Raw genomic sequence first — 22151 nt, forward strand, 5'->3', positions numbered from 1 at the left:
ATCTGCTCACATAAACTGGCTGTAGTAAGCAGTACATTAACAGTATAGCTGCTCAGACAAACTGACTCCAGATCAGCCAGCCACTGGCTGCGTACTGCAGTAAGCTGAACAGTATATCTCCTCAAAGGAACTGACTCCAGATCAGCCTCCAGGAGCTCAAACACAGAAACATTGTGTTTCTAGTGAAGCAGTGAATAAAATGAGTAGGCCTATGGGAGGGAGCTCACGTGTTAGTCTTTAGTAGACACACTAGACATATTTACTATGCTGAACTGCAACAGAGAGAGCTCACTACCTGCAACAGAGATTACTACCTCAAGTGGCCATAAAGGACAAAATACAGAGGAAAATATAGACAGAAATACATACACCTATAGCAGCATTATATAATGGGTTTAAGATGTGTCTGTGCCAATATCTGTGTGCACGTGTCGGTTACCCATGAGATAGATAGATCGCCATCAGCTGATGTTATGTAAGATCTTGTTGCCAGTTTGGCTGAAAAACACGGTTTAAAAGGTGCTGATAGATATGGCTGGCACAACGTAGAGGTAGGAAGAGGAGGATTTTATCCCACCGCTTATGTAAAAACAAAGATACTGTACAGGAAAAAGAGGAGAGATCGTGAAGAGACAGAGGGAGCGGCAGTGTTTCTTTAAACAGCACTTTTTCAGTGAGCTCATCTCTCATGATGGCAGGTAGCCTGGAGTTTAAGCACGTTGGGCCAGTAAACGAAATGTCGCTGGTTCAAATCCCTGAGTCGACGAGGTGGAAAATCTGCTGACGTGCCCTTGCACAAGGCACTTAACCCTAACTTCTTCTGTAAATCGCCCGCGATAAGAGCATCTGCTAAATGACACAATGTAATATGTAAATAACAGGGGACCACAATGGAAATAAGTCCCAGACTTTATTGTGTGTTATCCTCAATGATTTTATTCATGTGCATATATGGCTTTTTCAAGTTCTATGTGTGCATGTTTTTAAAAAATTGTTGAATTAATAAACTAAACAGAGCATTTTCACCCCATATCCAGCTTCCCTCCATTCCTCAAATAACGTTTATAGATATGTTTGAGCAATTGAAACATTGTAGGCGTACAATTTATTTGACAGCTTTAGAAGCATAAAGTTGAGTATATAAACTAGTTTCTCTGTTTTATAACAAGGCCCTAATTAATAGCAGGCGCAAGTCTAACTAGGATGTATTTGCCAACAGTGGTCAGCACAGTGGTCAACACAGTTGACTTAGTCAAAGGAAATGAATGCTGTTGAAACTTTGTTCAGTCTTGACAGTCACTGAGTAACCTTTATTTAACCAGGTAGGCTAGTTGAGAACAAGTTCTCATTTACTTACAACTGCGACCTGGCCAAGATAAAGCAAAGCAGTGCAACACAAACAACAACACAGAGTTACACATGGAATAAACAAGCGTACAGTCAATAACACAATAGAAAAAAAGAAAGTCTATATACAGTGTGTGCAAATGGCGTGAGGAGGTAGGCAATAAATAGGCCATAGTAGCGAAGTAATCACAATTTAGAATATTAACACTGGAGTGATAGATGAGCAGATGGTGATGTGCAAGTAGAAATACTGGTGTGCAAGAGAGCAGAAAAGTAAATAAAAACAATATGGGGATGAGGTAGGTAGATTGGGTGGGCAATTTACAGATGGGCAATGTACAGCTGCAGCGATCGGTTAGCTGCTCAGATAGCTGATGTTTAAAGTTAGTGAGGGAAATATAAGTCTCCAGCTTCAGCGATTTTTGCAATTCGTTCCAGTCATTGGCAGCAGAGAACTGGAAAGAAAGGCGGCCAAAGGAGGTGTTGGCTTTGGGGATGACCAGTGAGATATACCTGCTGGAGCACGTGCTACGGGTGGGTGTTATCGTGAGCATTGAGCTGAGATAAGGCAGAGATTTACCTAGCATAGACCTATAGATGACCTGGAGCCAGCGGGTTTGGTGATGAATACGTAGCGAGGGCCAGCCGACTAGCGCATACAGGTCGCAGTGGTGGGTGGTATTAAGGGGCTTTGGTGACAAAACGGATGGCACTGTGATAGACTGGATCCAGTTTGCTGAGTAGAGTATTGGAAGCTATTTTGTAAATGACATCGCCGAAGTCGAGGATTGTTAGGATAGTCAGATTTACGAGGGTATGTTTGGCGTCGTGAGTGAAGGATGCTTTGTTGCGAAATAGGGAGCAGATTCTAGATTTAATTTTGGATTGGAGATGCTTAGTGTCTGGAAGGAGAGTTTACAGTCTAACCAGACACCTAGGTATTTGTAGTTGTCCACGTATTCTAAGTCAGAGCCGTCCAGAGTAGTGATGCTGGACGGGCGAGTAGGTGCAGGCAGGGATCGGTTGAATAGCATGCATTTAGTATTCCCTGCGTTTAAGAGCAGTTGGAGGCCACGGAAAGAGAGTTGTATGGCATTGAAGCTCGTCTGGAGGTTAGTTAACACAGTGTCCAAAGAGGGGCCAGAAGTATACAGAATGGTGTCGTCAGCGTAGAGGTGTACCAGAGAATCACCAGCTGCAAGAGCAACATCATTGATGTATACAGAGAAGAGAGTCGGCCCGAAGATTGAACCCTGTGGCACCCCCATAGAGACTGCCAGAGGTCCGGACAACAGGCCCTCCGATTTGACACACTGAACTCGATCAGAGATGTTATGATGTCGTTTAGGACCTTGAACGTGGCTGAGGTGCACCCATGACCAGCTCTGAAACCAGATTGCATAGTGCAGAAGGTGCGGTGGGATTCGAAATGGTCAGTAATCTGCTTGTTAACTTGGCTTTCAAAGACCTTAGAAAGACCGGGTAGGATAGATATAGGTCTGTAGCAGTTTGGGTCTAGAGTGTCACCCCCTTTGAAGAGGTTGATGACTGTGGCAGCTTTCCAATCTTTGGGAAAGAGGGGTTGAACAGAAAGAGAGGTTGAACGAAAGAGGTTGAACGAAAGAGGTTGAACCGGCTCGTAATAGGGGTTGCAACAATTTCGGCAGATCATTTTAGAAAGAGAGGGTCCAGATTGTCTAGCCCGGCTGATTTGTAGGGGTCCAGATTTTTCAGCTCTTTCAGAACATCAGCTATCTGGATTTGGGTAAAGGAGAAATGGTGGGGGCTTTGGCGGGTTGCTGTGGAGGGTGCCGGGCAGTTGACCGGGGTAGGGGTAGCCAGGTGGAAAGCATGGCCAGCCATAGAGAAATGCTTATTGAAATTCTCAATTATAGTGGATTTATCGGTGGTGACAGTGCTTCCTAGCCTCAGAGCAGTTGGAAACTGGGAGGTGCTCTTATTCTCCATGGACTTTACAGTGTCCCAGAACTTTTTTGAGTTCGTACTACAGGATGCAAATTTCTGTTTGAAAAAGCTAGCCTTAGCTTTCCTAATTGCCTGTGTATATTTGTTCCTAACTTCCCTGAAAAGTTGCATATCACCAGGGCTATTCGATGCTAATGATCGGGGGCTATTCGATGCTATATCTATTCCTAGTTAAAAAAAATTGGAATGGGGCATGCTTATTTAAGATGGTGAGGAAGGCACTTTTAAAGAACAGCCAGGCATTATCTACTGATGGGATGAGGTCAATGTCATTCCAGGATACCCCGGCCAGGTCAATTAGAAAGGCCTGCTCGCAGAAGTGTTTCGGGGAGCGTTTGACAGTGATGAGGGGTGGTCGTTTGCTCACAGACCCATTACGGATGCAGGCAATGAGGCAGTGATCGCTGAGATCTTGATTGAAAACAGCAGATGTGTATTTGGAGGGCAAGTTAGTTAGGATGACATCTATGAGGGTGCCCGTGTTTACAGATTTGGAGTTGTATCTGGTAGGTTCATTGATAATTTGTGTGTGATTGAGGGCTATCTTAGATTGTAGGACTGCCGGGGTGTTAAGCATATCCCAGTTTAGGTCACCTAACAGAACGAACTCTGAAGATACATGGGGGGCAATCAATTCACATATGGTGTCCAGGGCACAGCTGGGAGCTGAGGGGGGTCTATAACAGGTGGCAACAGTGATAGACTTATTTCTGGAAAGATACATTTTAAAAATATGACAGAACTTTGCAGGCTATCTCTGGAGTAGATTGCAACTCCTCCCCCTTTGGCAGTTCTATCTTAATGGAAAAGGTTGTAGTTGGGTATGGAAATCTAAGAATTTTTGGTGGCCTTCCTAAGCCAGGATTCAGACATGGCTAGGACATCAGGGTTGGCGTAGTGTGCTAAAGCAGTGAGTAAAACAAACTTAGGGAGGAGGCTTCTGATGTTAACATGCATGAAACCAAGGCTTTTTCGGTTACAGAAGTCAACAAATGAGAGTGCCTGGGGGCACGCAGGGCCTGGATTAACCTCCACATCACCAGAGGAACAGAGGAGGAAGAGGGTACGGCTAAAGGATATCAAAACTGGTCGTCTAGTGCATTGGGGACAGAGAATAAAAGGAACAGATTTCTGGGTGTGGTAGAATAGATTCAGGGCATAATGTACAGACAGGGTTATGTTGGGATGCGGGTAGAGTTGAGGTGAGCCCAGGTAACGAGTGATGATAAGAGAGGTTGCATCTCTGGACGGGCTAGTTATGCTGGGTGAGGTCACTGCATGTGTGAGAGGTGGAACAAAGGAGGTATCTGAGGCATGTTGAGTGGGATTAGGGGCTCCGCAGTAAACTAAAATAATGATAACTATCCTAAACAACAGAAACAAGGCATATTGAAAGAGACAAAGCAAGGCATAAAGCAATCACCGGTGTTGATTGGGAGAGCTAGCTAAGACAACAACAGGTTTTTAAAATTGATTTTACCTTTATTTAACTAGGCAAGTCAGTTAAGAACAAATTCTTATTTTCAATGACGGCCTAGGAACAGGCCTGAACTGCCTGTTCAGGGGCAGAACGACAGATTTGTCAGCTCGGGGGTTTGAACTTGCAACCTTCCGATTACTAGTCCAACGCTCTAACCACTAGGCTACCCTGCCGCCCCTAAGACAAGAGCTCCTAAACAGCTACGACAACAACAGGTAAAATGGCGATGAATGGGCAGAGAGGGTCGGTTAACTACAAACAGGGCCTGATTTCGAGGCAGAGGCCGACAAAAATAAACAAAATGGAGTACCGTGATTAATGAACAGTCGAGCAGACTTCAGCTATGTGGCCAAGTGATCACAGGGTCCAGTGAACAGCAATAGATGGAACAGGGAAGCCTCGAGGTAGTCGTTACTACGCTAGCACGCGGGAGACACAGCGTTTAATGTTAGCAGGCCGGGGTAAATAGAAGCGTAAGTAGGAAGAGGCAGGGGAGTGACTGCATCATGCATCTATATAAAAGCCTATTCACCAGTGTCAATTAGGCTACTCAGCTAGCATGAATATACAGTGGGGTCCGCAATATTGACACCCTTGAAAAAGATGAGAAAATGAATATAATACTGAGCTATAATGTACACAAAAAAAAGTGAATTATGTTGTTTTTATTAACTGGGTGGTTCGAGCCCTGCATGCTGATCGGCTGACAGCCGTGGTATATCAGACTGTATACCACATGTATGACAAAACATGTATTTTTACTTCTCTAATTAAGTTGGTAACCAGTTTATAATAGCAATAAGACACCTTGTGCCTAAGAACGTCCCTTAGCTGTGGTATATTGGCCATATACCACACCCCCTTGTGCCTTATTGCTTAAGTATACTAACACAATTGCACAGAGGAAGAGGTTTTTGTTTAGCAAGTAATATTTTTTTCCTCAAAAAGGTAGGGGTCAAAAATATTGACATCCCTTTTTTCAATATCTTTCAATACTTCACCTTGCGAGGATAACAGCACTTAGCCTTTTTCTGAAACATTTTATGAGATGGCGAACAAATTGAAAGCTATGTTAAGACTGTTCCTCCATACAGAATCCTTCCAGATCCTTGATATAATTTGTCTGCCATTATGGACTTAAATTCAAATGGGTTTTAAGCCCGGGGACAGAGATGGTCATTGCAAAATGTTGATTTTGTGGCCAATTAACCATTTCTTTGTGGATTTTTACGTGTGCTTGGGGTTATTGTCTTGCTGGAAGATCCACTTGCGGCCACATTTTAGCCTCCTGGCAGAGGCAACCAGGTTCTAGTCTAAAATGTCCTGGTACTGGGTAAAGTTCATTATGCTGTTGACCTTAAAAGGGCCCCAGAATCAGTGGAAGCAAAATAGCCCCATAACATCAAAAGATCCACCACCAGTAGGTATGGGGTTATTTTCTGCTCTCTCATTTCGACCCCAAACCCACCACTGGTGTTGAGATCTCTATTTTTATGAAAGCTGACAAAAGCACAGGTTCCAATCCAAGTTCAAATGCAGTTTTGAAAACTCCAGGCGTTTACATTTGTTGGATGACATGAAAATTGGATCTTCCAGCAAGACAATAACATGTAACAAGCACACACAAAATGCACAATTGTTTTTTAAATTGGCCACAAAATCAACATTTTGCAATGGCCATCTCAGAGGGCTTTGCACATTGATGAGCATTAAGGAGATTTACGAGATTCTCAATTGGTATCGATTCTTGAGAGACCTTACTGTAATGTAAAAGTTCTAATTTCGCAAGTCTCGAATGCTTCCTGCGGAGGTCGCACACAACACTTGGACGACAATTACTTCCCACCAGGAAAGGCAATATAAACAGAATTGTCTTGTTCAGCCCAATAACCCTACAGTACAAATCGTAATGGCAGGGCAATTTATTTTGAAACAGCTTAAATGTATATGCATTTTCATTATATTATATTCATTATATCGTGATTCATTCCGTTTTAATCTGAAATAGCATTAAAAAGCCGGTTACTCTGACATTGACGCCTTTAAGGGAATCTCAGAACGCCGTAATTTATTTAAATGCAAAAGTCAGCAGGAACGCAAGAATCAGCTGCCTAGTGAATTAACAACTTTATGTAATGGTTTGCGCATGATATTGATGAAATTAAGCAAGGTTGGTTATAAAGTAGGCTGAATGCCATTGTTTAGCTAACATTGGCATTCTAGCTAACTTAGCTATTAAGTTAGTATGTGAGGAGTATACATACATTTTTGCTTAGCTTGCTACCTAGCTCTGGATAATATGAATGACAACGTTATTGTACTTTCATATTTGTTTGAGAGGGCTAAATATTAATTGTTGAAGTTACTTTATGAAGCAAATGATGTTTGTTAACGTTGCATGTTACCAGTAGCTATCTTTGTGCTTTAGCCTACTGGCTAGTCTAGTGGCTAGTCTAGTGGCTACTGTGACATTTACGATACATTTGAAAGTCAGCAGACCCGGGTCGAGACATTCCAGTTGAATTCCAGTGAGCTCTCAGACTCCAGAATAGAAAACCATTGAAAACCTGTGGTTTAAATTGAAGCGGACAGTCCATAAGAATCGAAAGATTCTGTATGGAGGAATGGTCTAACATCCCTCCCAATGATGTTCTCCAACTCACAAAATATTTTAGAAAAAAGGCTCAGTGCCATTATCCACGCGAGGTGAGGTATTGGGAGAATCTCAAATGCACTGTAGAAGTTTGTTTAGTCACAGAGTGAAAAGGGGAGAGAAAGAGAGCGAGAGAGGGCAGAGGCATTGAGCGAGAGGGCAGAGGCATTGAGAAACAGGTGAAGTGAGGACAGACCGGCCGACAGACCACAGGAGCCTGACACGACACGCTAATTCAGTTAGCCCTGAGGTGGGGCAAAAATAACTTCAAAACAACAGCCCCTTCTCTCAACATACAGATGGAAAAGATGGCCACTGTGGGTCACAGAGAGATTTTCTCATGAACGTCTGCAAAAACAACTAGGAACAACGGATCCTGTTTAACCCAGACTCAAATGTGACCGATTGATTAAGCATGCCCAATAAATCCAATTAGTAATGAACGAGAAGGGACATAATGTACCCTTTAACTACAGTTTAGTTTATTTGGAGAGAGAAAGTACAAACACATTGAACAAACAATCGTCTAATTCACTGCAGTATAGTGTTTCTAGCTCATGTTAATTTAACACCCTTAACTAGATGGACTTTAATGGAAACAAAAGGAAAGAAATACATGACCAATGTTTATTGAATATAATAATAATAACATTAAATGACATCCGTACATTATCATAATTACATCACAGACAAGATGTCTACAATTAAATGCGCAAAGCAAATGTCATACAGTGGTTCGTCCTTTAAAAGTTGCAGCGTACTGCAGCACAGCTTGCATGATGCCACAGAATTCTATGGCACGTTATTTAAGTGTCAGCCATTGTAACCATTAAAGCTAGTTAGTGGTAGTTTGACCACCAGAGGGCATCTTTGAGAAGCATTTGATAACCTTCAATAGTGATTGTACTAGAGAATATAAAACCTTTTTTTGTAAAACATAGTATATGGGACTGATTTTAAGAAATTTTAATTTGATTAATATTATGGTGTTTCTATTCCAAGAAAAACGAAAAACTCAGTGTTTCAGTTAGGATGGAACGGAAAATATGGCACTGTACAACATGACGGTCGGGAGTAGGTTACAGTACTAAGAGCGTAACATTTCCACACTCTATTTGTAGTCTAACCAATAATAAGTAAAAATGTCATTGATTTATCAAGACCAGTCCCCATGCTTGTCTCAGAGCAGCGCGAAATGGTGCTAAAATACACTGCTCAAAAAAATAAAGGGAACACTAAAATAACACATCCTAGATCTGAATGAATGAAATATTCTTATTAAATACTTTTTTCCTTACATAGTTGAATGTGCTGACAACAAAATCACAAAAATGATCAATGGAAATCAAATTTATCAACCCATGGCGGTCTGGATTTGGAGTCACACTCAAAATGAAAGTGGAAAACCACACTACAGGCTGATCCAACTTTGATGTAATGTCCATAAAACAAGTCAAAATGAGGCTCAGTAGTGTGTGTGGCCTCCAAGTGCCTGTATGACCTTCCTACAACGCCTGGGCAAGCTCCTGATGAGGTGGCGGATGGTCTCCTGAGGGATCTCCTCCCAGACCTGGACTAAAACATCCGCCAACTCCTGGACAGTCTGTGGTGCAACGTGGCGTTGGTGGATGGAGCGAGACATGATGTCCCAGATGTGCTCAATTGGATTCAGGTCTGGGGAACGGGCGGGCCAGTCAATAGCATCAATGCCTTCCTCTTACAGGAACTGCTGACACACTCCAGCCACATGAGGTTTAGCATGGTCTTGCATTTGGAGGAACCCAGGGCCAACCACACCAGCATATGGTCTCACAAGGGGTCTGAGGATCTCATCTCGGTACCTAATGGCAGTCAGGCTACCTCTGGCGAGCACATGGAGGGCTGTGCGGCCCCCCAAAGAAATGCCAGCCCACACCATGACTGACCCACCGCCAAACCGGTCATGCTGGAGGATGTTGCAGGCAGCAGAATGTTCTCCACGGCGTCACCAGACTCTGTCACGCCTGTCACATGAAAGCAGGTTCACACTGAGCACATCTGTGAAGAGCACAGGGCGCCAGTGGCGAATTTGCCAATCTTGGTGTTCTCTGGCAAATGCCAAACGTCCTGCACGGTGTTGGGCTGTAAGCACAACCCCCACCTGTGGACGTCGGGCCCTCATACCACCCTCATGGAGTCTGTTTTTGACCGTTTGAGCAGACACATGCTCATTTGTGGCCTGCTGGAGGTCATTTTGCAGGGCTCTGGCAGTGCTCCTCCTGCTCCTCCTTGCACAAAGGCGAAGGTAGCAGTCCTGCTGCTGGGTTGTTGCCCTCCTACGGCCTCCTCCACATCTCCTGATGTACTGGCCTGTCTCCTGGTAGCGCCTCCATGCTCTGGACACTACGCTGACGGACACAGCAAACCTTCTTGCCACAGCTCGCATTGATGTGCCATCCTGGATGAGCTGCACTACCTGAGCCACTTGTGTGGGTTGTAGACTCTGTCTCTTGCTACCACTGGAGTGAAAGCACCACCAGCATTCAAAAGTGACCAAAACATCAGCCAGGAAGCATAGGAACTGAGAAGTGGTCTGTGGTCACCACCTGCAGAACCACTCCTTTATTGGGGGTGTCTTGCTAATTGCCTATAATTTCCACCTGTTGTCTATTCCATTTGCACAACAGCATGTGAAATGTATTGTCAATCAGTGTTGCTTCCTAAGTGGACAGTTTGATTTCACAGAAGTGTGATTGACTTCGAGTTACATTGTGTTGTACAAAGTGTTCCCTTTATTTTTTTGAGCAGTGTAGTTGACCACAGCGGGTAGGCTATTGCTTCTAACTTCAATATGCTCTTTATGTCGCCTATGGTAGGCCTACAGTATTTAGAAAAGTAAGTGACCGCCAATAATTGCATATGTGTCTCCCGGTGGCAAACGGGTATCGAACCTGCATCTGTAGCAACGCATTTTTTACTGTGCTGACGCGTCTTAGTCCTCTGCGCCAATCGGAGGGCTATTATAAAACTGTACATGGTGTCCAGGTCAGGATAACCATTTTTTTTTTTACTATCAGGAAGAATGTTGGTACTTTACAGTGGGGCAAAAAAGTATTTAGTCAGCCACCAATTGTGCTGAAAAAGTTCTCCCACTTAAAAAGATGACAGAGGCCTGTAATTTTCATCATATGTACACTTCAACTATGACAGATGAAAAAAAGAAATCCAGAAAATCACATTGTAGGATTTTTTATGAATTTATTTGCAAATTATGGTGGAAAATAAGTATAAACTTCCTCCGACACATTGGTGCGGCTGGCTTCCGGGTTGGATGCACGCTGTGTTAAGAAGCAGTGCGCTTTCTTGGGTTGTGTTTCGGAGGACGCATGGCTTTCGACCTTAGTCTCTCCCGAGCCCATACGGGAGTTGTAGCGATGAGACAAGATAGTAACTACTAACAATTGGATACCACGAAATTGGGGAGAAAATGGGGTAAAAAAAAGTGACTCCAACGCTGCGTACACATTTTAAGAATCTAGCAAAACTAACCGATTTCTTGTTAACTATGCGTTTTTTCGGAGTGCGGCCCGTTGTCCACTGATCTCAAAGGATGGTTGTCAGCTTGGTTGTATGCTCTGCAATAACATGTTTTTAGAAAAAACTAAATAAAATAAATAAAATATTAAATAAAGGTGTAAAAAATATTTTAAAAATTGCCAAATCGGTGTCCAAAAATACAGATTTCCGATTGTTCTGAAAACTTGAAATCGGCCCTAATTAATCGGCAATTCCGATTAATCAGTCGACCTCTAATATGCATTGTCACTTTAACTATACATTCATGTACATACTACCTCAATTGGCCTGACCAACCAGTGCTCCCGCACATTGGCTAACTGGGCTTTCTGCATTGTGTCCCACCACCTGCCAACCCCTCTTTTTACGCTACTGCTACTCTCTGTTCATCATTTTTTAAAAATTATTTATCCTTTATTTAACCAGGAAGGGTTCATTGAGATTTAAAATCTCTTTTTCAAGAGCGTCCTGGCCAAGATAGGCAGCACCAAGTCATTACAAAAATTACAGACAAACATTAAAAACTACAAGTAATCTAGTAAAACCCATATAATTCACAAGAGTATAACAAAATCAAAAACAGCAAGTTAAAAACATTGACAGGTCAGAGAATCAGTCTCAAGATCATTCATCAGTGATTTAAAAATACCAATCGGGGCAAGTTCTTCCAGTTTAAAAAGTATTTTGTAAAGCGTTCCAAGACGATGGCGCAGAGTACATAAAAGCCCTTTTACCAAATTCAGTTCGGACATTTGGAACAGTTAGCAGGGTAAAGTCCAGCGAACAAAGAGAGTACCCACCACATTTCTGAACAATAAAAATGCACAAATAAAAAGGTAGTAAACCCCAAATAAAAAATAGTAAATAAAGGTATACCAGTGCATGAGCCTACGAGTGACTAGAGAAGGCCAGCCAACCCTGGTATACAAAGTGCAGTGGTGTATAAGGGTTATGCATTGCCACTTTAACCATACCCACATGTACATACTACTTCAATAATCCTGACTAACCGGTGTCTGTATATAGCCTTCCTACTGTTATTTTCAAATGTCTTTTTAGTGTTGTTTTATTTCTTTATTTACCTACACACACACATACTTTTTTTTCTTCTCCGCACTATTGGTTAGAGCCTGTAAGTAAGCATTTCACTGTAAAGTCTACACCTGTTGTATTTGGCACTGTACGTGACCAGTTGGGAGTAGGCTACAGTACTACAGTAAGGGCAAAAATAATCCTAATATTTCCACACCCTAATTGTAGTCTAAGTTTCTCTTAGAATAAAAACCTTAGTGTAACAACAGTTATAGGAAGTAATAATTGTGCACAATTATCAGTTTCTATTTAGGTTTATGTCGCCCATTCATTGTCAGAGCCTTGGGACCGAAAAGCATAATCAGTGCTCTAATTCACCCTTGCGCTGGTTTAGAACAATGAAGTAGTGACGCAGGGTACGATACTAAACCACAAATTACCTCTAAGTCCCGCAGCAAAATCTCAAAAATTTTAGTGGCACCACCACTGTATATACAGTTGGAGTCGGAATTTACATACACTTAGGTTGGAGTCATTAAAACTCGGTTTTCAACCACTACACAAATTTCTTGTTAACAAACTATAGCTTTGGCAAGTCGGTTAGGACATCTACTTTGTGCACGACAAGTAATTTTTCCAAACATTTGATTACAGACAGATTATTTCACTTATAATTCACTGTATCAAAATTCCAGTGGGTCAGAAGTTTACATTCACTAAGTTGACTGTGCCTTTAAACAGCTTGGACAATTCCAGAAAATGATGTCATGGATTTAGAAGCTTCTGACAGGCTAATTGACATAATTTGAGTCAATTGGAGGTCTACCTGTGGATGTACTTCAAGGATTACCTTCAAACTCAGTGCCTTTTGCTTGACATCATGGAAAAATCTAAATAAATCAGCCAAGACCTCAGAAAATAAATTGTAGACCTACACAAGTCTGGTTCATCCTTGGGAGCAATTTCCAAATGCCTGAATGTACCACGTTCATCTGTACAAACAATAGCACGCAAGTATGAACACCATGGGACCATGCAGCCGTCATTACCGCTCAGGAAAGAGACGCATTCTGTCTCCTAGAAATGAATGTACTTTGGTGCGAAAAGTGCAAATCAATCCCAGAACAACAGTAAAGGACCCTGTGAAGATGCTGGAGGAAACGGGTACAAAAGTATCTCTATCCACAGTAGAATGAGTACTATATCGACATAACCTGAAAGGCCGCTCAGCAAGGAAGAAGCCACTGCTCCAAAACAGACTACAGTTTGCAACTGCACATGGGGACAAATATGGTACTTTTTGGAGAAATGTCCTCTGGTCTGATGAAACAAAAATGGGAACTATTTGGCCATAATGACCTTCGTTATGTTTGGAGGAAAAAGGAGGAGGCTTGCAAGTGGAAGAACACCATCTCAACCGTGAAGCACGGGGGTGACAGCATCATGTTGTGGGGGTGCTTTGCTGCACGAGGAACTATATTGAAGCAACATGTCAAGACATCAGTCAGGAAGTTAAAGCTTAGTTGCAAATGGGTCTTCCAAATGGACAATAACCCCAAGCATACTTCCAAAGTTGTGGCAAATGGCTTAAGGACAACAAAGTCAAGGTATTGGAGTGGCCATCACAAAGACCTGACCTCAATCCTATAGAAAAATTGTGGGCAGAACTGAAAAAGTGTGTGCAAGCAAGGAAGCTTAGAAACCTGACTCAGTTACACCAGCTCTGTCAGGAGGAAAATTCACCCAACTTATTGTGGGAAGCTTGTGGAAGGTTACCCGAAACGTTTGACCCAAGTTAAACTATTTAAAGGCAATGCTACCAAATACTAATTGAGTGTATGTAAACTTCTGAACCACTGGGAATGTGATGAAAGAAATAAAAGATGAAATAAATCATTCTCTCTATTATTACTCTGACATTTCACATTCTTAAAATAAAGTGGTGATCCTAACTGAACTAAGAAAGGGAATTTTTACTAGGATTAAATGTCAGGAATTGTGAAAAACTGAGTTCAGATGTATTTTGCTAAAGTGTATGTAAATGTCCGACTTCAACTGTGTACCCCTAATATTTACAACTTAGATGTACAATGGTCTTAATGGGACTGTTGATAACACACAATTAGGCTAGTATATCTAATTATTCATAGTGAGTGGATACCATCTTAGCCTTAGCAATCAGACTTTGTGGAAAACCATGTATGATGGGAGATTATTTTGAACTCAAATTTGTAATGGGGTTTGAAGTGGAATTGACTTTGGTGTGTAGTCTAGTCCAGTGGTTCCCAACCAGGGGTACTCCGGGCAGAGCAAAATTCAGTTGGTGGTACAGTAAGCGAAGAAGGTTGGGAACCACTGGTCTAGTCATCTAATGACTAACATAGCCCAGACCTCAATAATGATAAAAAGATACGTTACACTTCCCTCCTCATCACTGAAATAGAGTATGACGTATTGTCTGCATCTGTTTAACTTAAACATGACGTGAGTAATCTAGAATAGCATGAGTAAATGTAATCTAACATTTCCAAAAAATGAACAGCCCCCAGACTAACATTTGTGCTGTGTGTATGGACTAGTATAAACAATCACAGCCAACCTCTGACGTAACAAGTCTTTCCCAAAATAACCCCACAGTTTAAACATTCACTTAGGCACAATCGCCTGCCAAAACAATAACAGCACAACGTTGAGTCAGGGGTTCAGTACTTCTTCACTGAACCATTCTGTCACCTCACTAAGTCTCATACTACAGACTGCATCACTCAGTGGCTCTCCAGTGGTTGCCTGTTGCATTATTGCTGTGAAGCTTTTCACCAGGCACACAACAGAACATGGACAAAGGAGACGACTCAGCATGATAGTGACTAGGGGAATAACCATTTTAGGCTTACATTTTTGTGCCTGAAGTCTAGCGGAGCAATCTACACTGCTGTAACACAGAGAGAAAAACAGAACGAGAGAGACTGAGTGTGTGAGAGGCACACTCTTAAGACCTGTAAAACCTGCTCAAAGGGATGACAAGTTAATGATCCATGACTAAACTCCAGAGTATGTTTGGAGTATAGTCAGGTCAAGTGTCCTCATGGCCCTTGCTTATTTGGCTAGTCACTCTCTGACATAGCACCACCCCTAGCGTACACGCTATGGATGTGACAAATGGAAACATTCTCGTACTGTTTAAACATTCATTTCTGTATTGGTTTTCCATTAAAAAATATAAAAAATGCATTAAATTCCACGCAAATTCACAATGCAGATGGTCTACATTGCGCTTACTGCAGAGAGAAAGATAACTTTTTATTATTTATGCTGCTGCTACTCCGGCTTTTCAAGAGAATGGCGCATGTAGCTTGTTATTGTCATCCAATCACAAGTTATCAAACTAGCACTAGACTACAGTCAGAGCTAGAGCCTCCATGTGGCAAGATATTAAAAGATATCTAGGCTACACAATGGAAGATGGAAATCTAAAGTACTGTAGACTCAATTATCCTAACGTTAGCTAACTTAACTAGCTTCTCTCTTCTCTCGGTCAGTCAAGACAGATACTAGGTAATCAGATGAGATGATAACTAGTTAGTCTACCAGAGCGAGTCGACTTGGTTGCCATGTCCCCCTCCCCTGTTACCCTCCTCACTCAAACGCACACCGCATGGCCCCTCCCCGGCTCGCTGCTTGAGCTGCTGCTCTGCTTCCCTCTCACTCGTACCTTACAGGGCCAGTTAATGAAGTAGCTCCTCCTACTAAAGTTACAGCATTGATGCATTAGGTATTTGTTTCATTTGAATTTGACCCTTTATGATGATTACCAGGACCAGGTAGTTTTGTGATGACTGCATTGCTATTAAAATTGTGGAGAAAAAAGTAATTCACACATAGGAATTTTCAGTTAACAATCCAAATTGTGTTGACATTTCTTTTAACGGTCACACCCCTAGTGCACGTGTGCACATTTTACATCACATGACCCATCCACTTCCATAACCAACCCTAGTGGCCTGTAGTACACTACACTGGTATCAAACTCTACAACGGTAGAAAACCAAGCAGCACGTGATTGTGTTATCCAGCGTCTTGAGAAAGAGCACCAACGTTGTTCAATACACGCATCTCTGCTGGAGACTGTACAACAGGATGTGCTGCCTTCTGCTTGACTCACCTGGGTTAACATAGACACAAAGAGAGGAGTGTGTGTGTGTGTGTATGTGTGTGTGAGAGAGTGAGAGAGACTGTGCGGCGTGTGTGTACGCATTTGTGTGTGCCCCCCACCAGGACATTTTGACCTTTGGCCTCTCTATAGATCACGAGTTCAGAGGCTCCTCACCGCCGTCTTCCCCTCTCCTGTTGCCGCCGACAACCGACAAGTGACGGCCACGTTGCTAAGGAATAATTGACTCGTGGCGTGATAATGCGTGTGTGAGAGAGTGAGTGAGTGACAAAGCGAGCGAGAGAGAGCGAGCGAGCGGGACAGGAGAACACGTGCCAGGCAGGGCTGAGCTATTAGCAGGCCACTTGAGATAGGTTATGTAACAGAGCTATGGCTGCAGTACCTTCAGAAAGTAGTCACATCCCTTGACTTTGTATTAAATAGAAAAATGTTGTCACTGGCCTACACACAATACACCAACAAAGTATTTTTTTTTTTTTTTTTACAAATTAATACAAAATCAAAAGCTGAAGTATTCATCCCATTTGTTATGGCAAGCCTAAAAAAGTTCAAGAGTAAAAATGTGCTTAACAAGTCACATAAGTTGCATGGACTTACTCAGTGTGCAATAATAGTGTTTAACATTATTTAACATTATTAACATTATTTTTTATGACAACCTCATCTCTGTACCCCACACATACAATTATCTGTAAGGTCCCTCAGTCGAGTCAGTGAATTTCAAACACAGATTCAATTCACAAAAACCAGAGCGGTTTTCCAACGCCTCGGAAAGAAGGGTACCTATTGGTATATGGGTAAAAATAAAAAGCAGACATTGAATATCATGGAGCACGGTGAAGTTATTAATTACACTTTAGATGGTGTATCAATACACCCAGTCACTACAAAGTTACAGCCGTTGTTCCTAACTCAGTTGCCGGAGAGCAAGGAAACCGCTCAGGGATTTCACCATGAGGCCAATGGTGACATTGAAACAGTTACAGAGTTAAATGGCTGTGATAGGAGAAAACTGAGGACGGACTGTAGTTACTCCACAATATAACCTAATTGACAAGAGTGAAAAAGAGGAAGCCTGAATAGCAGTCACCAACCTTTTCTGAGTAAAGATCACTTTCACAGTCAAAAAGCAAGCAGAGATCTACCGCTCAGATTTGTTTTAAAACATGACTTAAAAAATGTAACACTAACTTAATAAAACGGTAATGTAGGAATGAGGTTTGTGCAGTAGGCAGGCCTAATACATTATCGCAGAATATTGGCAATATGTCCGGCTGTCAATATCGTTCTTCTCAGACCATATTATATTTCAATACTCAATCTTTGATCAAATAGAACAGTTGGTGTAGCACTTGCGAGGCACAGCTGAGTATAAATAGAAATAATTCCCTTTTTACTTCACTGGACTGATGCTAAACTACATGTGGACACCACCTCAAATGATTGGATTCTACTATTTCAGTCACGCTCGTTGCTGACAGGTGTATAAAATCGAGCACACAGCCATGCAATCTCCAAGGTAAAACAAATGAAGTAAAATCACGATGTCGGCGATGTTCAGGTCGGAAAGTTGGGGCTCTAGAAAGATGCCCAGGTTTAAGACTTGGAATTCCGAATTGGATGACCCTTCAAAACAATTTTTCCCAGTCGGATCTAATTTTTTCCCCCAGAGTTCACAGGTGTCTTGAACGCACTGAAGTCGGAAATGTCTGAGAGTTTCCAGTTGTCCTGAACATGGCATTAGTTTCAGCGGAGGGAGGGAGCAGCAAAGGGTCAGCCTCTCTGCTCTCTCCTTCCTTTCCTCGTGTGAGACTGACCAGAGACAGGGGACGCAGTCTTCCGTCTGATGGCGAACCTCGAGCCACACCGCATCTGCCTCAAGCACAAATTGTTGTTCCTTATGACCAGTGAAAGTGAAATATTCCTCAAAAGACACAATGAGCTGCTAATAATAATAAAAACACAGGGCTACTCATTCACTGCAGCGCAAGTGGGAGTAGGCATTTTTATGTTTTGTAATAGTGTTGAATAAAAACAGTTTGGACAGTGCTGAATTAAACATTTAACATTAACTCATTCATAAAAACATCAGCTCCTTGCTGTATTATTTGACAGTCTCTCTGGTCATGGTTTTAAAAGTTATGAAATCTCACAGGCTAATATCAAACTTGTAGGCACTGTGATTTGAGTTATTCGATTGGCTAGCGCAGTAGGCCCACTAGATTTAGCCACAGACCTCCTGGTCGCTGGGTAAGCGGAGTGTGTCTTTTCAGACAAATTAAATAGTTACAAATGAGAACACTGCCTACCCGGTGCGCAGGACTTCGAAATCAAATGCAAAAGGTGGCTAAGCAACTAACTTTTTGTCCTTAATACAAAGCATTATGTTTGGGGAAAATTCAATACAACACATTACTGATTACCACTCTCCATATTTTCAAGCATAGTGGTGGCTGCATTATGTTATGGGTATGCTAGTAATCGTTAAGGACTGGGGAGTTGTTTAGGATAAAAAAAGAGAATGGAACGAAGAACAGGCTAAATCCTAGGGGAAAACCTGGTTCAGTCTGCTTTCCACACTGGGAGAGGAATTGACCTTCCAGCATGACAATAACCTAAAACACATGTCTACACTGAAGTTGTTTACTAAGAAGACCGTGGCTGTTCCTGAGTGGCTAAGTTACAGTTGTAACTTAAACCTACTTGAAAATCTCCCTGAAAATGGTTGTCTAGAAATGATCAACAGCCAATTTGACAGAGCTTGAAGAATTTTTAAAATAATAAAATGGGCAAATGTTGCACAATCCAGGTGTGGAAAGCTCTTCGAGACTTACCCAGAAACCCAGAAACACTCACAGCTGTAATCTCTGCCAAAGGTGCTTCCAAAAAGTACTCACTCAGGGGTGTGAACAATTATGTAAATGATATATTTCTGTATTTCATTTTCAATAAATTAGCAACATTTTCTAAAAACATGTTTTCACTTTGTCATTATCAGGCATTGTGTGTAGATGGGTGAGATTTTTATTTTATTGAATCAATTTTGAATTCAGGATGTAACAACAAAATGTTGATTAAATCAAGGGGTACTTCCGAAGGCACTGTACCTGCTGGCTCTGTGCTTGGTGTCATAACACACAACGTAAACGTAAAGTGTCACGTCTGGAGGAATGTTTTTCAGCGGCAGGGACTGGGAGACTAGTCAGGATCGAGGGAAAGATGAACAGAGCAAAGTACAGAGAGATTCTTGATGAAAACCTGCTCCAGAGCGCTCAGGACCTCAGACTGGGGCGACGGCTCACCTTCCAACAGGATAACGGCCCTAAGCATACAGCCAAGACAACGCAGGAGAGGCTTCAGGACAAGTCTGTGAATGTCCTTGAGCCCAACCAGAGCCCGGACTTAAACACAATCGAACATCTCTGGAGAAACCTGAAAATAGCTGTGCAGCAACACTCCCATCCAACCTGACAGAGCTTGAGAGGATCTGCAGAGAAGAAGTGGAGAAACTCCCAAAATACAGGTGTGCGACTCGTGTAGCGTCATACCCAAGAAGACTCGAGGCTATAATCGCTGCCAAAGGTGCTTCAACAAAGTACTGAGTAAAGGGTCTGAATACTTATGTAAATGTTATCAGTTTTTAAAATGTTTAATACATTTGCAAACATTTCTAAAAACCTGTTTTTGCTTTGTCATTATGTGGCATTGTGTGTAGATTGAGGGGAAAAATATATAAAAAACAAATCCATTTTAGAATAAGGCTGTAACAAAATGTGGAAAAAAGTCAAGTGGTCTGAACACTTTACGAATGCACTGTAATTCTGTATTTACCAGGCGGACACACTCATTCTCAGAGTCTTGGAAACTGTGTTTTTGTGTTTGTGTGTGTGCATGCGTACGTGCATATGTGATACTCTCCTCAGGTGTCAGTGCACTGGGTACAGACAGTGAGGGAGAGCGGTGGAAAGACTGCGTTAATTAGCTAGTCCACCCCTCAGACCGAGTAAGGACTGCGGTGTGCGTGTTCACCTAAAGCAGACTGCAGAGGACACAGCCTGAGGTCCGCAATGCACTTTAGTGCTGTCTAATACAGCAACTAATGACATGTCAACAGGATAGACTAAATATTTCTCAGAGCTGAACGTACACAGACCTTGATCTTATATTGTTCAGAAGAGATACAGATCTGGGACTGACTATTGTCTATAAATCCAGGTTGCTTTCTGCCAATCGCAGTGTTTATAGGGCCAACATCTAAAGAGAAGTACATCTACAACTCCTGACTCACCATGACGTCACCATGCACCAGTACCTCAGTCTGACATCACTTCTTTAAAACGTGTTAATTACATTCAGTCGTCAACTATTTGTTATGCAAATAGTTGTTTGAACCCACTGCAATGATGTTTGAACACATTAACCTCTTGGCAACCAACTAAACCCCCTTCTGATAAAGCTTTATTTAAAGCATCCAGCTATAATGCTTTATAACATGTTATAATCATGTATGAGCTTTAGTAATGTCTTATAATAAGACAAATAATATGTTATGCATCTGTTGTTTGTGATGTTTCAACACTTCAACAGATTGAAACTCGCTGGTATTAGTCAGGATCATTATGAGATGATTATAAGGGGTTTAAGACATGGGTATGACAACTCTTAACAATGCATTAGAAGTGCATCATAACAGCTCATGCATTTATGTCTCCTATGTATTGCTTTTTCCCCCAGACAGGTTGTGGCACGTTGCCACCCTTACTGAATGTCAGTAGCAAAACCCCAGGAGGGAGAAAGATCAGAGTGGAAGTCCCTAGTTTATGAGAAGTGCACTGTAGCATTATAACCAAGTTTAAGAAAAAGGGAAAGGAAGAGAGGGAGGTTGTGATGCTGGGCTCAGTCATGTTTTGTGGTGTTTTTTTGCTCTATTCTTGGGGGGGGGGGGTTGAGTCTGCTGCAGAGGCTGATGATTCACAGTCAGACCGGAACACATTTATCATTTTAGTCATTTAGCAGGCGCTCTTATCCAGAGCAACTTACAGGAGCATTTAGGGTTAAGTACCTTGCTCAAGGGCACGTCGGCAGATTTTTCACTGCCTCTGGCTGCTGAGGACACCTCGAGATGCTACGGCGACTGCATACATTTAAAGGACAAACTGTGTGTTTGTGCGAGTGTGTGTACAGACATAGTACACATGTAAAAACAGCCAATACCTTTCAAATGGCAGTGACAGCAAGTCCGAATTCAACGATCCAACACTGTTTTCACATTCAACACAGATGAGGTTCAAATATAAAATCCTGACTCATCATTGCATCACCAGTACCTTGGTGCTAAAATAGACACCGTTTTATCATGCAACACAGAGGTGTTGAGGTGAAGACCTGTGTAGATCATGGAAGAGGTAGCTCACCAACTACCCACCTTGATCATCTGGGCCACGTAGCTTTCTGGGCCGGTGTACTCTGTGGGGTCCTTCACCCTCACTAGAACCAGGAAGTACAGATAGTGCCACATGTTGTGTTCCGACGTGATGTGCTCCTCAAAGGACACCGTCTTGTTGTCAAACTTATCCCTCTCCAACCCTGAGTGAGGAAAAACAGTACTTATACACTGATATACCAATTCACTTTACCTTTGTCATATCCTGCAGTTTCGTTGCCGTTCTTAATTATATTTTTGAGCCTCTCTATTTGGGGTGTGCTGAGTACTCGGACAAAACGAGTATCGTAACGGATATGGAGAACTTTCCAAATACAATTGACAAGTATTTTTGTAATTATCTGTGATTGGAAAAATGTAATTGTCAGCTGACAGCACACATCTCTTTCACTCAAACAGTGTGAAGCACTCTGTGCTCTAAACAACTAAAGGCTAGTGCTTCGGTCTGTAAACAAATGGGCGGCAATTACTGTTATTATTTCTC

The 22151-nt window shown here is 42.1% G+C and overlaps 1 protein-coding gene across 4 annotated transcripts in view; it reads right to left on the minus strand.

Moving 5' to 3' along the window:
- LOC115109547 (inositol 1,4,5-trisphosphate receptor type 2-like) overlaps positions 1-22151 on the minus strand; it is a 173567-nt gene that overhangs the window by 5637 nt on the left and 145779 nt on the right. For 2 of the 4 annotated variants that reach the window (XM_029634547.2, XM_029634546.2), the window contains exon 54: positions 21650-21810. In XM_029634547.2, the coding sequence (XP_029490407.2) occupies positions 21650-21810 (161 nt within the window). Of the gene's footprint in view, positions 1-16715; positions 19547-21638; positions 21811-22151 lie in introns of those variants that run through there. The other 2 variants (XM_029634549.2, XM_029634548.2) reach the window with 2 other exon arrangements.

The sequence above is a fragment of the Oncorhynchus nerka genome, linkage group LG25 (genome assembly GCF_034236695.1).
Source record: "Oncorhynchus nerka isolate Pitt River linkage group LG25, Oner_Uvic_2.0, whole genome shotgun sequence".
Classification (NCBI taxonomy): Eukaryota; Metazoa; Chordata; class Actinopteri; order Salmoniformes; family Salmonidae; genus Oncorhynchus; species Oncorhynchus nerka.